This window comes from Sceloporus undulatus, chromosome 5 (assembly GCF_019175285.1).
Source record: "Sceloporus undulatus isolate JIND9_A2432 ecotype Alabama chromosome 5, SceUnd_v1.1, whole genome shotgun sequence".
Taxonomy (NCBI): Eukaryota; Metazoa; Chordata; class Lepidosauria; order Squamata; family Phrynosomatidae; genus Sceloporus; species Sceloporus undulatus.
Window position 1 is genome coordinate 61,257,287 of NC_056526.1, and position 19,000 is coordinate 61,276,286.

General features: G+C 41.4%; 1 protein-coding gene across 1 annotated transcript in view; it reads left to right on the forward strand.

The window, feature by feature from the left end:
• Positions 1 to 1,291: 1,291 nt before the first annotated feature.
• Positions 1,292 to 19,000, forward strand: part of LRIG3 (leucine rich repeats and immunoglobulin like domains 3) — a 68,226-nt gene continuing 50,517 nt past the window's right edge. The window contains exons 1-3 of the mRNA XM_042470418.1: positions 1,292 to 1,596; positions 13,949 to 14,020; positions 15,538 to 15,612. Coding sequence (XP_042326352.1) covers positions 1,439 to 1,596; positions 13,949 to 14,020; positions 15,538 to 15,612 — 305 coding nt within the window. The 5' untranslated portion in view covers positions 1,292 to 1,438. The remainder of the gene's footprint in view (positions 1,597 to 13,948; positions 14,021 to 15,537; positions 15,613 to 19,000) is intronic.

The following is a 19,000-nucleotide window of genomic DNA, read 5'->3' on the forward strand; positions in this document are numbered from 1 at the left end:
ATCGGCCAAGATTCCCCCGGTGAGTTTTATAGGCACAGTCCAACACCTTAACTTCACCTTGGCTCCTCCAACTGTTTTTTACTAACTCCCAGCAGCCTTTGCCAGCATGGCTAGTGATTGTGAGAGATGGAAATTGCAAGTATCTGGAGAACCAAAGGTGGAGAGCCACTAGGAATCCACTACACTGCAATTCATGCTCCCTTGTCCCATTTCCATCCTCATCAGGGAGACCAGATGTCCTAACTGCAAGAAGGTACCGCAAAATGTGGGACATTCAAGGAAAAATGTAGGACATGACCATATAAAAGCAAAAAAACCACTCATATGTAGGACCAGGGTGACCACATGTCCTCCTATCCAGGACACACCCTACATTTCAACCTTCTGTCCAGGAGGAATTCCCAAATGTCCTCTGTTTTGAGCATGTTTTGAATGTACATTTATATTAGTGTTTTTAGCTTTTATTTTATAATGTCCTGTATTTATCCCTTTTTCTTTTTGGCAATGCCTTGTCCTCCTTTGTGGTTAGGACACCTGGTTACCCCGTGTAGGACATGTCCTGGAAAAAGAGGACCCCTGGTCACCCTGATCTCCTCACACACACTCCCATCTTGTGTCTTTACACATCTTTACAGAAGTGGGGCTACAATCCCCAATGGCCACCCTGAAGCTAGTTGTTTTAAGCTGCATCTGCACTGCAGGAATAACTCAGTTTGGAGCCACTTTAAACTCCCACAGCTCAAGGTTATGGAATCCTGGGAAAAGCGTTGAGTTTTGTGAGGCTTCATTAAGAATTTTGTCAGGGTCACAACAACAAACTACCATTTCCATACCCCGGGCGACAAGATGTCCTAACCCCAAAGGAGGACAAGGCACCGCCAAATGTAGGGCATTCAAGGGGAAAAAAAAATAGGACATGACCAAATGCAAAGCTCAAAGCATTCATATAGAAATGTAAATCCATGCTACTTAATCCTGCTCAAAATGGAGGACGTTTTGAAATTCCTCCTGGGCAGAAGGATGACATGGAGGACAGGACCTGGAAAAGGAGGACCTGTCTAGTCACCCTGACATTGGGGAATTCCTCCTGGGCAGAAGGCATTGGAAAGTAGGACCCTGACATTAAGCCCACTTTTGAAGTGCCATGGCTCAGGGCTATGGAATTCTGGTTAGGGTCGACCCTTCCCAGAATTCCATAGCCCTGTGTTTTTTGTTGTCCCCACATGGCAGGGGCGGGCTGAGGAAGGAGGAGGAGAAGAAGGGAAGGAGGAGAAGGAGGAGTGGCTGAGGCGGCGGAAAGTTTGGCGGCGCCTCTGGAGTTGGTGCTGAGGCGTCGTCCTCCTCGTCGTGGTCGTGGTCTTGGGGCCTGAGGGCGACCCCGAGAGAGAGAGCAGGCAGGCCCTCCTCCCTCCCTCCCTCCCTCCTTCCTCCTCCGGCCATGGCTTCCCTCCTCCTGGGGCTCCTCTGCTGCTGCAGCCTGGCCTTGGTGGCCAAGGGCTGCCCGGAGCCCTGCCGCTGCCTGAGGGAGCTTTTGGACTGCAGCCGCCTCCGCCTCCGCCGAGTCCCAGAACCGCTCCCGGGATGGACGGGGCAGCTGTGAGTAGTAGCAGAAGCCCGAAGGGATAGCAGGCTTGGAGGGGAGCCCTGGCTGGGACGCCTCTCGTGGCGCCAGAGGGAGCAAGGGGTTTCTACGGCGGAGGGCCAGGGGCTGCCTGGAGGGTTGTTATTTCTTCCCTCGGTTCTGTTCCCCAGAGGGGGGTCTTCTTGGGGGGAAACCTTGGAGGTTTCACTTTGGGATTGCAGCTCCCAGAATCCCCCAGACAGCCATAAAGACAGGGGCTTCTTTGTGAATGCTTCAGGCAGAGACTGAGGGAGATTTCCCTTTGGGACTACAGCTCCCAGAATCCCCCAATTAGCCTCAAACAGTGTCTGGGGGAAGTTTTCCCTTTGGGATTACAACCCCCAGAATCCCCCAGCCGGCCATAAGGATGGTATATTCTTCATGAAGACCTGAGGCAGAGTATGAGGGAGATTTCCCATTTGGACTACAGCTCCCAGAATGCCCCAGCAGGCATAAGGATAGGGTCTTCTTCATGAAGAAGTCAGGCAGAGGCTTGGAGGGATATCCCTTTGGAATTACAGCTCCCAGAATCCCCCAGCCAGCCATAAGGATGGGGTCTTCTTGGGGACCTCAGGAAGAGACTGGAGGGATTTCTCCCTAGGACCACAGCTCCCAGAATCCTCCAGCCAGCCAAAAGGATAGGATCTTCATGGATAAAGACCTCAGGCAGGGGCTGGAGGGAAATTTCCCTTTAGGACTGTAACTCCCAGAATCCCCCGGCCAACCGTAAGGATGGAATCTTCTCGATGATGGGATCTCCTTGATGAAGACCTTGTGCAGAGAGAGACTTGGAGAAATGTCTCTTTGGGACTACAACTCTCAGAATTCCCCTACCAGCCTTCAGGTTGTCTGGGGGATTCTGGGAGTTGTAGTCCCAATGGGAAATTCCCCCCAGCCTTTGAGACCAGCGTCCCCTGGCAGCACTGCTTTTCCTGCTGAAGGAAGTGCTAGGGAATCCTGAGAATTGTACTCCATTGTGGCACCAGAGCTCTCTGACAGTGAAGGCTACATGTCTCACAGAACTACAGGTCCCAGAATTCCCTAGCATTGAACCAGGGCAGTTAAAGCAGCCTCAAACTTGGATTATTTCTGCAGTGTGACTTTTGGATCTGTGTCACCCTCCCAGAGAGAAAGAGACAGTGGAGCTTGGCTGTTGGTACTGGGATTCAAGACCAGAGAGTGAGTGAACAGAGGAGTGATCCAACAGCCTGGGGCCCATTCACAGTTATAGTGCTATGATTCCACTTGAACTGTCATGGTTCCCTCCTGTGAAATCCTGAGTTTGGCACTTTAGGCAGAAGGTGTTTAGCATTTGCAACCAGAGCACTCCACTTCCTCATCAACATAGAAATCCCAGGATTCCATATAGAAATGGAAAGTTAAACTGGAAGCATAGTGTTATAATTCAACTCAGTCTCAGCTACCACAACTCCATCACCATCACCTGCCCTCTTTCAGGATGGAATTGGGATAACAAGAAACTTTCTTGACTGCTTGGAGGGAGGGGAGCGCAAATGAACCGATAGGGTTGGGGCTTGCAGTACTGGATATTGGGCAGGGTGGCCATATGCAATAACCGCAAAACGTAAGGCAATCAAGAACAATGTAAAGCACTGCAAAATTAAAATTAAAATCACTAATAAAAATGTGAAGTCGAAGGCTTTCATAGCTGGCATCCATAGTTTTTTGTGGGTTTTTCGGACTATGTGGCCATGTTCTAGAAGAGTTTGCTCCTGAAGTTTCGCCAGCATCTGTGGCTGGCATAGCCTGAAAAACCCACAAAAAGCTACTAATAGAAATGTCAATTAATACTTCTCAGTCATGCACAAAATGGAGGACGTTTTGAAATTCCTCCTGGGCAGAAGGCTGAAATGTAGGACATGTCCTGGGAGCACCTCAGATACTTCCTTTCAACGTCAGATTAAAACGCTGAGTGACATGAGCTCTTCTGTGCTAGAGAAGTATAGCACTTCATTGTGTGCCTTCAAGTTGTTTCTGACTAAAGCAACCCTATCATGCAGTTTTCTTGGCAAGATTTGTTGAGAGGGCCTTTGCTTTTGCCTTTCTGTAAGGCTCAGCGATTGTCACTTGCCCAAGATCACCCACTGGGTTCCATACTAAAACTACTACACCACACTAGCTCTCAACCACAGCATTGTATGTCTCTTTCAACTGCCATGGCAACATCCTATGGAAACTTGGAATTTGTAGTTTTCAGAGGCACTAGGGCTCTCTGGTTGAAAATTCCCTAAACTGCAAATCCCGGGATTCCATAGGATGTTGGCATGACAACTGTAGTGCTATAATTGCGTAGTATGAAAGGGATGATGGAAACCACCAGCCAACACTGGGCCAAGGAGGGTCCCTCACAGAAGGACCAACTATAGCTGGGAAAGAAGCCAAGGCAAGTAGCCAAGAGTCTGGGAAAGAAGCCAAGGCAAGTAGCCAAGACAGGCAGCCCTTGCTCAGTCTACCACCTCTACTTACTTATTTCTAGTGGGCTTGTTCTTCTGATGTGATGGAGAAAGTGCAGCCTTCCAGATATGGTTAAACTTCAGTTCCTAGCATTCCTCAACATCGGCTACATTTGCTCAGCCTGGTAGTAGCTGCTATCTGACAGCATCCAATGGCACAGAATTTGGCCACCCTTGCCATGCAGACACGAAAAGGACAGGTGAATGAAAAGAGCAGAACTTCATCCCCCCCGCCCACTTTTTTTTTTAATGCCACAACTTCTTAGAAACTGGCTATACTGGCAGGAGAAATCAGGGATTTGGTAGTCCCAGCTGCAGCTTTTGGGCATTGTAGTCCAAAGTAGTAAACGTCAAGCTCTGGAGAGGTAGTTGTACCTTTCAAATGTCTCTTTCTGACTTGGGGAAGACAATGGAAAAGAGGAAACAATGCCTAAAAGAGGAAGGGAGCCCTCTAATCTGATGGAAGTGCATACCTCCCAGGGCCATTCTTATTGGCGTACCTTTCAGAGTTATTGAGGCATCAGCAGATATCTGAGGGTTTGTATCTGGAGGTCGTCAGAGAAAGTCTTGACATTTTTAATCAACAAAATGAGGCTCTGAATGTAAATCTAATGAAGGTGAGGGCAGAATAGTGGGTTTCCTATGTGCACTCCAGAATGGGCATGGGTCACTGTCCCATTGTACATTGTGCATCTGCACCTGTTCTTGAAAAAAGTGACTCCCCCCCCCCCCCCCCCCTTTGTTTTTAATTGAAGCAGGGGTCCTCTTTATGACACACCTAATGAATGTCAAAATCCAGATGATTATGTGGGAATCTGCTTTATCTCATGTATACACATCTCCATGCATGATGCAACTACATGTTTGTAAATCTTGGCATGTATATGCACAGAGAAGCCAGTCATGGTTTTCAAAGATGGGTACTGCACTTATGTGCAATGATCACACATGCTAGTATTCATATATAATGTGTGCCTGCCATTCAAGAGTTCAGTAATGTGGGAAAAGGCTCAAATTTTCTGTGTCTTTATCATCTGGCTTAGATGCTGTGTAGTGGTTAGCATGCAGAACAACTGTTGGGCAGGGCTTTCATTTTAAAAAGTCATCCAGAACTAGTGTTTAGAAATAGTACGTTTCCAAATTAAACAATAATAGCAGTATGATTCCACTTTAGCTGCCATGGTTCCATGTTGTGGAATCATGGGCATTGTAGTTTAATGGAAGATATTTAACATTCTTGACCAGGGAGCTCTACTGTAGTGCCAAAGAATGCACCACTGTACTTAAAGTGGAATCGGAGTGCTATAACTATATAGTGTGGAAGGTCTTCGGAATGACAGCACTTTTAATACTGCTATCTGTCAGGGCTGCAGATAGCATGGCTACAGAAGCCTGGATTTTGTAGTTTGGTGAAACTCTCTGGCAGAGAAAGCTAAATGTGCCTTGTGAAATTAAAATTAAATATCCCAGTGTCCCATAGAATGGAATAATGGCAGCTAATGTGATTTCAAAGAGGTTGTAGGGTGAAAGAAACCCAGAAGGTGAAGAAAGGTAGTAAAAGATATTTTATGTTGAAATGCCATTGTAGTAATTAGGTAACCAAGAAAATAAATGTGGTTGTTGGCTTCATGCCAGTCAGATTAATGTGGAGCATGTGATTCACAGCAGGGACAAGGAACCTGTGGGTTTTCAGATGTTGGACTACAATTCCCATTAATGGTGATCATTGGCCATGCAGCTTGTGGATGGTAGGCACTGAAGCCCAGCATGTGAGGTGGTGCAGGTTCTTGAGCACAGGTTGTTCACTTCCAAATTTTACCTTTTTCTTTGAAAAGCTGACATTTTAAAACTTGTATGTTTCTGAGAAGGGTGCTCACTGATAGCCCTTTAGGTCTGGCCCTGTATGGTTTTGGAACAACGTTGGGCCAAATAGAGTTCCTGCATGCTGAGAGAGTAGTTTTAGAAAAGCCGAGGACTCTTGTTTTGTGCATGTGATTATTTATTACCATATTAAAACCATTATTTTAACTTAACGGGCATCTGTACTTTGCGATTGGGGTTTCAGTCTCTTGCTAAAACACCCTGGAGAGAGAGAAGCATGAGATGAGTTCATGTGCTGTTTTACTATCTACCATCTATAATGACTCCTTAGGGTAACATTATAAGATCAGTTTTTCTAAAGTCAAGAAGTAGTTGAAACACTCTAGAATAGTAGGATTGTTATTAATGTCATGCTATTTGAATTGTTTCTGGGTTAATTTATTAATATTCTATTGCATTTCAGAAGCCAGCAGAGATAAGAACTTTAAAGTAAACAGGAAGTCTTTCAATTAGTTGAGGCTAATTCTGTTCAATTGCCTCCCCTGGAGGTCATGCTTCCTTGTTGAGGAAAAGTGGGCTGTTGTATTCATAACATATGGGTGTCAGCCTGTGGATGATTTACAGCTCAGTTCTGTGTATGTCCACTCAGAGGTAAGTCCCACAGAGATCTGTGGTATTTACTCTTGGGTAAATGTAAGTCCTGGTGACTTGAGGACACATACACAAATGTAAATTGCAAATGAAAAGAACCAAATGACTCCATAAATGCTTTATTTATTCATTTACTCTTGCATTTCTACTAAAATTGTGCTCTCAAGACATCTCACAAAATGAAGATAAAACACAGAATCTAAAACTGCACCAATTAAAGCTTAAAATGTTCTGTTTGAAAAATGTAAGAATGAGAAGATAAAGCTTTATTTGGGAAAATTGACACATTTGAAAAATATATGCTAGTTTTGCTTTTTTTAATAGGAAAAATTGCTTTCATAAATGTAGTTTTTTAAAAAAATGAACTTGGTATAACCAGCATCCAAGCAAGCATTTAAGTCTCCAGAAACTCACTTGTGTAGGACTAAATCCCACTGAATGACTAGCAGTGTTGTCAACAAGCCTCAAAGGTATTCCCTGGAATGTTTTACCAAAATCCCTGGAGTTCCCCAATATTTACCGGAATATTCAGTCAAAATCCCCCAAAAGAAATTAATTAAATTCCCCGGATTCCAGGGAATTCCCCGGAAATTGGCAACACTGATGACTAGGCATGCATAGGATTCTACCTATCTGAGATTGAACCACACTGAACTCAGTGAAACTTGCTTTAAAAATGTATAGCATTGTGCTAAAAATAGGCAAGACAGGTTTCCCAAACAGTGTAAAAATAAAATTTAGCCATAGAGAAAACCAGCAGAAACATGGAAGATCCTGTTAGTAGTTCATAAAAATCGTTATTTGGAATTTAAACTGATTTTTTTTGAAGTTGTCCTTTTAAGATAAATTATTGGGTCAACAGCAATAACAACAAGATACCTCCGTGACACTTAATTTAGTGCCCACTAAAACAAACAGACCTTTTGTTGTTGTTGTTGTTGCTAGCCTAGTGGAAACTTTCTAATTGGATTTCCCCTGGAGACTTAAATTGTCCATATGTGCATTCCCATTCCTCTAAGAGAAGTGTGAAAAATGGGCTCCACTTGTATAAATAAGCACTTGGCCTTTTGTAAGGAGCCCTGCTGTGATCACTCATTGGGCAGCTGTGTCACTTGCTCTTAAACTCACAGGGTTACATCTTAGTAGGTGTCACCCAACCATGTGGTCTGGTTGATTTTGTGATATGTTTCTTTTGTTTGAGTCAAATGCCTTTAGAAGTGCCTGTTCATTACTTGCTTTTCATCCCCCCCCCTTTTTTTTAAAAAAAAGTGGGCAGGCAGACATGTGGCATTTTTCTTTTGCCTCCTGTTGTTCTTATACAAGGAACCCTCCATGGCTAAGAGGGCATAACTAAACAAGACATGCTGTTGTTATCAGCATAGATCACTATTTCTCAGATTTGAATAATGTCAGGCTGTTAAAATATTTGATGAAGAATGTACTGGAAGGCTCATATGTTACAAAACAAAAAGCATTTACTGTGTTTAAGACATCTCAAGCCTCTTGCTTTCAGTCCTTGAATATATTTTGTCAGAAAAGATATCCGGTACATTCCAGTGAAACTATTTTTTTCCCCATCCTAAACCTACATTCCTTTGAATATCTGGGAATCATCCTCATTGAAATCAGTGCATTTGACTTCTCCACAGACATGTTTTAGGATTGGGCTGAATAATAACAGAATAATGTATTACATCTAATAAGCTTTTTATAAGGTGTTACCTGTACTCATGCAATTTGACCTCAGGTAACTGAATTCAGAATTTAGAGTAATTCTGCAGAAGAGCTAATTAATTCTCATAGGCTTGCTATTCTTTGTGGTCCTAGTTAGACAACCAAACCAAAGTTTTCATTAATAAACATTTGGATGGAATATTTCAACAGTTGTCTTTCTTTCAACTTTTTTTTCAAGAACATTTCAAGTTCTTGATTGAAATAACTATGATTCTGGTTGCTTGGTTGGAGCAACAGCTGTAACTCAAAATGCTGAATTGCTATTTTTGAGTTGGCCTTTGGAAGACTTTGTGTATTATCTTCACACGTTGTAAGAGTTATGGCTACCCTTGTAATTGTAATTGGCACAGCAAACAGTGGTGGGAAATGGTTAGCGTAATTTTACCACTGCTTCATTACAGGCTCTGAATGAAGAGGTATTCACATAAATAAAACCAAGACTCTTCAGAAGAAGTGGATGTTAGTGCTAGTTTATCAACAAGCACCTTGACAGTCCAGCTTCATGTATAGGCTAGGAGGCTAGGAACGCCAATAAACACACTGCATTTTAATAACTTAGCTTTGTTTGGTTTAAAGTTTAGCAGCCAGGATGAGAGAGGAAGAGAAAAATCTGAATTGTTGCCAGACATCTTGGCTTTGTTTCCTCTCCTTTTCAATTCTCTTTGGAATTCTAGATTATTTTACCAGGGTTTGTCTAGGAATGCTAAAGCTGTCACTGAGACAGAGGGAGAAATCTTAAGGATGGTTTTTGCTAATGTTTGTATTACATCTCATTATTTACATTTTCTGAACCTTCTAGTCCTTACCAGAATTGCCAGAAGGGGAAAAAGTTGGGATAGTTTTCACAGCTGTTCTTCAGTATTTTCCAGACTAAAATTTGAGCATGCTGATTTATGAGTCACTTTGGATCTGTGTCTTAAAACAGCTATAGCCTGCCTCTTTGTTTTTTAGCTTTCCTTCTTTCTGCTGAATTAGCAGCTCTAAAGGTCCAATGGGGATTGATTAAGAAGCTGTTGCTAGATTTGCATTTTAAAATTGGACTTGTGTTAGGCATTTCCAAGAAATATGTTATCGATTGTACTAAGTGACATGCATTGAGTTGGGCTGAGTCCCATATACACTTACTCAAGGATAAGGCCCATTGAATTCAAGAAAGTTTTACTTCTCAATGGATTTGTATAAGATTGGGTTGTTAATCCCTCAATATATATTTACAAAATGTGCACAGAGTTGTTTCTTCAGCTGCTGAGTTATACTTCATTAGGATGCTTCCTAATGAAATTAGCCAGCTGCTGTAATTGTTGCCGTGTTGGACGATGACTTTGGAAATAAGACTTCAAATCCCTGCTCGGTCATGGAATCCCATTGGGTGACCTTGGGCATGTGACACACCCTTCACCTCAGAAAACCTTGGGATGGGTTTGCTATAACTAGGAAATGAAGGCAAACAACAGTCTTTGGTGGCATGAAGAAGAGAACCATCATAGGATCCTGTTTGTAGAGATATGTGTGACATCTTCTTACCAGTTTCTATCCTAGATGTTCTCTTTTAGAAAAGTCTCTTGTATTAAAATCAGTAGAGATAAAATGGAATTGTCTATGGCTTGTGTGGGTGTGAAGTAGCACATATCATTGGTACAGATAAAAAAAGCCTGATCCTTCGGGTTTATGTGCTCTTCACAACACCAAAATGACTTTTTTTCAGGGCCCACCACTTCTTCCTGGTGATAAAAAAAACACTGGTGAAACTGGAGGCCTTCAGGTTGGACCTGATGCCCATTGTCCCTTTACCCATGAATAAACTATTGCCAAAGTGAAGTGAGCGATGGAAAGGTGAGGGGGAGTACCTTTCATAAAAAGTAACAAAATAGCTTTGTTAAATTGGAGGGGGGAATCATCCATATGACTCCCAATGGATGGAGTACCTCAGGTTACCCCTCTTGTATGGAAATCTTTAGGAGGTTTAGCGTTGCTCTGGAAATCATTATGGAACACACATTGGGGATTACTACTCTGAAAGGGGAGACACAATAGAAGTTCTTTGAACAAAAGTTTATATCTTGGAAAAGTCTCTTTTGGCATTCCATCGGCAGGAAGGCCCTTGAAGGCAAGGAGTCCTCTGTGTATGATCAGAGGGGGTGCAGACATATAAGAATAGCATGGTATTTCTGAAGCTGCTTGTTTGCATTTGTAACAGTTGGTGATCTTTTTAAAATGTGCTGCAGTTTTAAAGGCGAAAGTTGTACTCAGAATGCCCAAGTCCATCCAACCAGCCAGCCATCGCAGTTTAATGTTTCATAATGTCAAAAGTGCTACCAGTGAGCTTAAACCACTGCAAAGATTTTTCTTTCCATGTACTGCGGTTTAAAAGAGGGCGGAGGAAGGGAGGGCGAGAGGGAGGAGGCAATTGAGAGTGGAAAATGTGTTTCCACCACTTCAGTGGTTCCAGCTCCTATTTCTAAATTATAAGGAGAGATTTGTTCATATTATTTTTTAGTAGTACAAGAAATCCTATCGCCTCATTTTGTCCTTTTAAAAAGACAAATGTGTGCATTTTAAAAGTGTGATTGTATCACAAGAACATTTTCAAAACTGATTTCAGAAAGCATCACATGTATCTTAATTTTCAGCCCATTCCTTGCATTCTTATTTTTTTATTTTTGTAGGAATGTCCATCCAAATGAGCAATTCTTCCCTCCTTTATGTTTCTAGAAACTAAAATTAGATATAAATGCAGACCTATTAAAGAACTGGTAATAGTTGTTTGATTTGGGCTGCTGAGCAGTAAAAGCACGTTATAAAAGTCGGGAATCATAATGTTCTGAATCAGAGTTAGGAAAACCAGTGATGGGTTTTGAGGGCTATTTGCATGGTTTTTTTTAAGGCAGTGTAGTGCATGGAAAAATCTGGATAGCAGCAGCAGTGTTAGAAAACACAAATTTAGTTTGAAACATAATGCAAGTTGTGCTTATGATCGCCTTGATAGACTCCAGATGGATGGTGAGTTTGAGCTCTGAGTGAAAGTGTCTGGCTCCAGTTTGGTGATCATGCACAGCAGTGGTTGTAATTGCAGGATTTTTATAGTTTAAAGGCTTTGCCAGATTCCACCCCCTCCCCGCTCATGTTATAACTCCAGCAGAACAAATCCACTCACGTCTGTTACTGTCTGGTAGGTCCTAAGGCAAGCATGTTTTAAATAAATCTTTGAAGGGAGCCCCCTCCCCTTTTAAAAGATTTTTGTACTTTTAGGTGAAATGAAGAAAGAGTGAAGTTTTAAAAGCCCTTTGTTGAAACAATTGCTGATCTCTGATACTTGTCTAATGCAGAATAAAGAATAATGTATTAGACTTTAACAGACATGACTTCATAGCATTTTGGCTATGTGTTTACATAGTTCTTCTGTGAACCAAAGCCAAATATTGAGTTGGGTATGAGGCAGGATAAAGTCATTCTCTCTCTTTTTTTTTTACAGTGAATTTATTTTAAATCACCTTATCAATCTTTTAAAATTATTTGGACTACAATTTTTTAGTTATGTTATGTGGTGATACAATGTAGAAACCCATGATTGATTGTGTCATAGTCAAACTTAGAGCAGATACATTTGAAACAACAGAACTTTAGTTAGGACCAGCTTCCCATTGATAGTAATGGCCTACTCTTAAGTCCTGATCCAGCCCAGTGCGTCTGTCTGTCAAGGGAGTCACACATGCAGAATGAGGCTTATTGTCTTACAAGTGATACACATCTGCAGGAGATCAGGTTGTTTCATTTAAATGTGATATGTTGGTGCCTTGAGGGTGAAGTATTTATTCAGACTTTGGTTTTTAGTGATGCTTTTTTTGTACTTGCATATGGTTCACGTTAAAAATTTTATGTGTGAGAATTAATGGTGCAGAGACACGTGAATGCAAGAAAGCCACCCAGCCATCAGTACAGCTAGACTTTGCAAATTTAGGCTTACCAGATGAAAACCATAAATTGAGCAACAGCTTTATGGCAGATTTGCCAGATGTCATTAGACTGTAACAACAAGCTTTGGCCTCCTAGACTTTCAAGGTGGGAAAAGCGGTTTGATTCTGCACAGTTATTCCTGTGTTAGTCTTAGAAATAAGATGTTTTATTAAACCAGTTAAAGCAAACATAAAACTAGTTCCTATCCAGCTTTCATGCAACAGATATTGATAAATTTCATATAATACATTGAATCAAGAATGGTAAATGTGTGGTCCTCCAGACTTGGTTGGGCTGCTCTGTCTATCTTCCCTTACTATTGACTATGCTGGCTCATGTTGTTGGAACTTACAGTCCTATAATACCTGGAGGCCTTGTGTTTCTCAACTCTGCATTCATTAGATGAAGTAGACGAAAAGATGTTATGTATTCTATTGGGGAAGCAGGTATCAAACAGGTATCAATAAGTGGTAACTGTGTTGGGGTAACAGAATCAAAGAGCCCATATAGACAGGCCAAAATAAAGCTGCTTCGGGTCACTTTGGAGGTATGCTGTTTAAATGATGCACGCGTTCTAAAAGGCCAGAAGCCACGCCAGAGCCATACTGCAGTCCTAAGGACTGGGTCACAGCTTTGGCATAGCTTCTGGCCTCATAGGATGCATGCATCATTTAAACAGCAAAGTGACCTGAAGCAGATTTATTTTGGCCTGTCTGTATGGGCCCAAAGTGCATGTGATGGATTCTATTAATTGCACAGACCTGAAAAAATGAGAGACGTTAAAACTTTTTAAAGAATGTATTCTGGTTTTATAGAGGTTTGGTGTTCTAAATCCAAAATTGACCTCAGATTTGTTTCATCATGCACAGTTTTTTCACAACTTATTTTGACATTACTATGTTGTAATATTTGACTGAATGAAATGATCCTGCAAAGAATTATCCTGGAAAGAGTAAGAAAGGGGTTAAAGGACCTGGACAGATGGCCCTTTTAAGCCACCATCCAGGTGGCTTCAGAGCATGGCGTTTAAATGCCAGACCTCACAAAACTGCTCTGAAGCCACCCAGAAATTGGCTGCTGTCCAGATGTGGGCAGCTTCATGACACTCCAGCAGTGCAGCATTTACACTCTGTATGCCACTGGAGCGTCATGAAGCTGCCATGGGCCTGTAGCAGGGCTGGCAAAACCAGCTTTTCCCTGACTGAAAAAGGAGGTGCTCTGAAGCCACCTGGAAACTGGCTGCAGCCTGTGGTTGACATGGCCCCAATCTGTCTTTGGAAGGTGCAGCTTCAAGCTGCTCCTTCCTGCCCATCTGTTTCCCCCCAAAGTCTTCTAACAGACTTTCAAAACATGTTAATTCACAGAGATGAATCACAAAAATGCATCTAAAAACACTAAAAGAAATCACACTGGAACATCAGTGTCCTCATTTAATCAAAGCTGAGTAACAACTGAATTGATAAAAAATACCAAATTTGTGAAATAACCTGTGTGTAATGTGACATTTATACTGTATTGGGTTTTTTGAATTCAGCGACCGAAAATACATTAAAAACAGCTACAATATTGAAACGTCTTTTCATCACAGTCCTGTGTTATTTAATCTACAGCTACAACTTATTTGTTTATTTATTAATATGCTGGTATTGAAATAAAATGACACTTGTTTACATATATATATTTTAACATTTAGAGATCTAAGCCACAACAGACTTTCTTCAATCAAGCCAAGTTCTCTGAGTCACCTTCACGGTTTGAAAGAAATGTAAGTAGATGTATTGTTTCCAAGTTTTTACTTTCTCTGTCTGCATTATAACATGTCTTCTTTAAATTTGTTTATTTTAAGAACAGTGGTATTTATAATTTTATATGACTGTAAAATCTCAGTGGCTGTGTTTGTACATAGTGATACCCTGGAATGCTGGAGAATAAGGGTTTATAGTGAATGAGCTACATGCTGGTACATGCAGTCTGTTTGTTTCTCCCTGCTAGAATAGTCCAGGAAGATATATCACCTACACTGGGAATACTGACTTGTTACTCTCTTGATGAGCTAGAATCACAAACCAGGTTTGTTTGTTATTTATTAATGATATTTGACATGGTTTGAGCTAAAAGCCAGGAGTCCCAGTTTAGGCTAAAGAAAATCATTCCTAGCTTCTTTAGTAATCCTGGCTTCTTTGGACCAAAGTAGGGACAAATAGGTTTCATTCATTAGTGTGGTGGTTGTTTATGATAAAGTAGTGTTCTCCAGAATTGTGACTTTTTATGCAAAGCAAATTGCATGACAAAATAGCCAGAGGACAGTGGGAACCCTACTTTATCACATGTAAGGAGACGAGTCCCCATTTGCAGCAGGAGTGATTAAACGAACTAAAGCTGTGGTATGAGGTTTCTTTATTACAGCCATCATGGTTTAGTGCTTTGAGCATTGCACTACAACTTTGGAGACCAGGGTTTGAATCCTTGCTCAGTCAGGGACACACATTGGGTGACTTTGGGCCAGTTACACACTTTCAGCTTCAGGATGGCAAAAGCAAACCTCCTCTGAACAAATCTTACATAGGACAAATCTGTTCCTTAGGGTCATCATAAATAGGAAATGAGCATAAAACAGCAAACAAACTTGGGCATATCAACAAGACTGGAGTGTTTCTCTCTCAGCAAACCAGAGATGAAATCCACAAACAAGCCTAGAACAGTGTATTATGTCTCCTGTTGATTGTCATGATAAACAAGCCATGGAGCGCTAGGCAGCACAGACCACCATGCTACTTGTTTACCGTAAGCCAGGGTTCCTGCCAATTCCTGGCTTACTTTGTCACAAGAACACACACATGGTGAAAGGGATATAGCTTAAACCCTGTTTTTTGTTGTTATTGTTGTTGATTTTAAGATTAAGACTTCTTTTTGGAATGTGCTGCATTATTAAGGAGAGCCAGTGTGATGATGTGATGATGTGGTTTGAACATTAGACTACAGTTCTGGAGACCAGGTTCAAATCCTTGCTCAGCTATGGAAACCCACTGGGTGACCTTGGGCAAGTCATACTCTCTCAGCTATAGAAGAAGACAATGGTATAACCTCTGAATAAACCTTGCCAAGAAAATCTCATGATTGATTTATCTTAGGGGGTGCCATAAGTTAAAAAAACAAACCTTGAAAGCACACAATGACAATATTATTATGATACCTGTAGAGCAAAATGGCTAAGGAGAAATCAAAAAGCTCCAAATCATTGCTTGTTTCTGTGTCATCTGATTTTCTTTATATTGTTGACAGAAAACTGAACAGTAATGAATTCGAAACCATACCAAACCTGGGCCTTGTTTCAGCAAACATTACTTTCCTGTCTCTGTAAGTTGAATTTCATTTTTTAAAATGTTGTGTATATATTTAATATTTACATATTGTTTCTGTGCTCATGGTGTGGAAGGTATCCTTATAAGTAAAGCAGAGCTGATAATTAAAGTGACACCTTAAAATAAGACCAGCAGGGAAATACTTGGTTTTTGTGAGGAACTTGTACATGCACAACGTAGTACAGCTTAGAAGTGTGAACTCTTGCCTCATATAAATACACTTTGTCAATTTTTTACTTCTTGTATTTCTGGAAGTATGTTTTGAGAAGGTGTGTAGGCATTAAGGATTCTAACTTTTATGCTCAGCTGAAAATCTTTACATTTTAGGAACTTTTCTAGTTCTTTCATAGCTGCTCTCCTCATTCTTAGTCTTCTTATGATATCTTGATTGCAGTCCAGCTCTGATCAGTGTTTGATCCTAGGTATGAGAACTCTTTTATTACAGTATTTCTGTTTCCTTATTGTCTAGGTTGAATTCGTGTAAATTGTGTAATGTGGTCATTATTTTTTCTTTTCTTTATGTTCAACAATCAGCCTGCCTTTGCATTTTCTTCCTTGATCTTCCCTAGTAGTTGCTCTGGGTTTGTGATGCTTTCTGCTAGTAATGTTATGTCGTTTGCATACTTTAGATTGTTGATATTCCTTCCTTCCATTTTCTCTCCTTCTCTTGTGTCCAAGCCTGCTTTTTGTAGAATATGTTCTGCATACAAGTTGAACAGATAGGGGGAAAGGATGCAGTCTTGCCTGACCCCTATGCCAGTTGGGAACCATTCTGTTTCTCTGTTTTCTGCTCTAACAGTAGACTCTTGTTCTTAGTACAGATTTCTCATCAGGATTATCAGATGTATTGGCAGTCCTATGTCTTCAAGGACATTCCATAGCCTTTAGTGATCTATGCAGTCAATGTAGTCTAAAGCTACAGTCTATAAAACACATGCTGATTTTCTTTTGGAACTCCTTGGTGCGCTCCATTAGCCATCATATGTTTGTAATATGGTCCCTAGTGCCTCTTCCTTTCATGGACCTCACTTGAACATCTGGGCTTTCTCTCTCCATGTATAGTTGGAGTTTACGTTGCAGCAGTTTGAGCATAATCTTGCTTTCATGATAGTTTAGAACAGGGGTAGGCAACCTGCGGCCCGCGGGCCGGATGTGGCCCAGCAAGGCCTTGGGACCGGCCCCAGCCTGGTCCTGCCGCCAATTGCCGCTGGAGCCTTTGGCCTATCAGGAGGAGGCGGGCAAGGGGGGGCAAGTGGCAGGCAAGGGCGGGCAAGCGGCGGGCAAGGGGGGCAATTGTCTATAGAAGCCTCTGAAACATGCATTTATATTAACATTTTTTAAAAAATCAGCAATTTTTTTGCGTGTCCTCCATTTTTTTTTTTTAAAAAATGTCCTCCATTTGAAAATTTTATCCTACATTTGTCCCGGTTTATTTATTTATTTAATTTTTTATAAAATTATTTAATTATTTATTTTTTGGCTTCGGCCCCCCAGTTGTCTGAGGGACAGCAAGCCGGCCCCCGGCTCAAAAAGGTTGCCTACCCCTGGTTTAGAACTATGATTTTATAGTTGCTGCAATCTTTTGCGTCTCCTTTTTGTGGATGGGAATGTATGTTGATCATTTCCAAACATTTGGTCACTGCTTTGTTTTCCATATTTGTTGACCTATGTTGTTAAGCACTGGTGTTGATTTTGCCAGTGTTTTTGCCAAAGGCAGCCCCACACAGAGTGGGGCTCATGCTGGATTATATATAATCCAGTTGTCATACAGCTATTTTCCTTTGTTAACAAGTTGCTATGATTAGGTTATTAATATCGTATCTACTCGTGTACAAGTCACCCTCATGTATAATTTGAGGGAAGGTTTCAGGGTCAAAATCCTGGGTGGATAGGTCTAGGATTAAATTTAGGGGGTTATAAAGAAGGATAGAAAGGGGGAAATACCCCTTCCGTCCCTCTTTCTCCTCCTTTGGAGCTCTCCCAACTGATTCCCAGGTGCTGGAGGAAAGGTTTTAACATCGGATTGAGAAAGGAAGCAAGTGGATTTAAATGGAGAGTTGTTTCTATGAGAAGCAAGGTCTTGCAAAATGGACTGGAGAGATGGTTTTAAATTAGAGTTTTTTTGATAGGAAGCAAGGTCTTGCAAAAGGGACCAGAGAGAGAAGCAAGTGGATTTAAATGGAGAGGTTTGTCCATGGGAAGCCGAGTCTTGCAAAACGGAGCAAGAGAGAAGTAAGTGGATTTAAATGGGGAGTTGTTTCCATAGGAAGCCAGGCTTGCAAAACGGAGCAGAGAGAGACGCAAGTGCTTTTAAATGGGGAGTTTTTCCGATAGGAAGCAATGGCTTGCAAAACGGACTGGAGTGGGAAGAAATTGGTGTTCAATGGAGATTGGGGCATCAGGCATGCTTGCTTTAGGACCCTTCTAAGCACTGATGTATTGACCCTTATATAAGTCTACCCAAGATTTTGGGGGCATAAATTTCTTGACTCATAGCCAAGTATATACAGTAATGCTGATCATCCAAGAGTGCTATTAAAACTGTGATTTTAGGCACACTTACTTAGAAGTAAGCCCTGTGGAACACAGTGAGATTTACTTCTGTGAAATTTGAAGAGTTTTGTGCAGCAAGTATATATATAATACTTGCAAGATAAAATTTGTGTAATGATAATCTGCATTTTCAATAAGTGTTTGGTAGACTTTGTTCACAATCTGATTCTCTGTGTGTTTATACAGACTATAATCAATTGAATTGATAGGCTTTACTCCCATGCAGTGAAGGTGCATGCCCTCACACACAGACTGATACTTATGGTTTGATCCTTGGCTTTTCACTGGTCACTAACTGGGTTGGCCTTGGTTGAGGAGGTCCTTGAGAATTATGTTGCTTCATAGCAGTAACTGCTAAGGGAAAGAAGATGGCGCCTTCTCTGATTCTGCCTCCACTCTTCAGTAACATAGAAATGGCTGCTTTGGGGGGGCTTCCACATTGCCAAGCTAGCTGCAGAATGGTTGTTGTGCAGTCAGAACAGGTTTGTGACCTCCACAATGACCAAAGATGCAGTTTACGATATTGTAAGTTCAATTTATATCATAATACCTCACCAGGATGATGCCAGGTGATGATAACAATAACTTCCTTTGTTTCATACCTTTTTGAGGTGGTAGGTGGAATGGAAAATGTCAAAGTAATTTGCAGTATACGCATCCTAATGTAGATTAAAATGTTGACTACTACCTACTGCATTGTTTTGACCTGTTAGGTTCGTCAATAATGACAGGTATAATAATACTTAAGTTGAATGCAGATTTTTCACTGGTGAAAAAAAAATGCAACTCAGATGACTGGAATGTTCTTAGAACTGTAGTGGTTTGGGGTT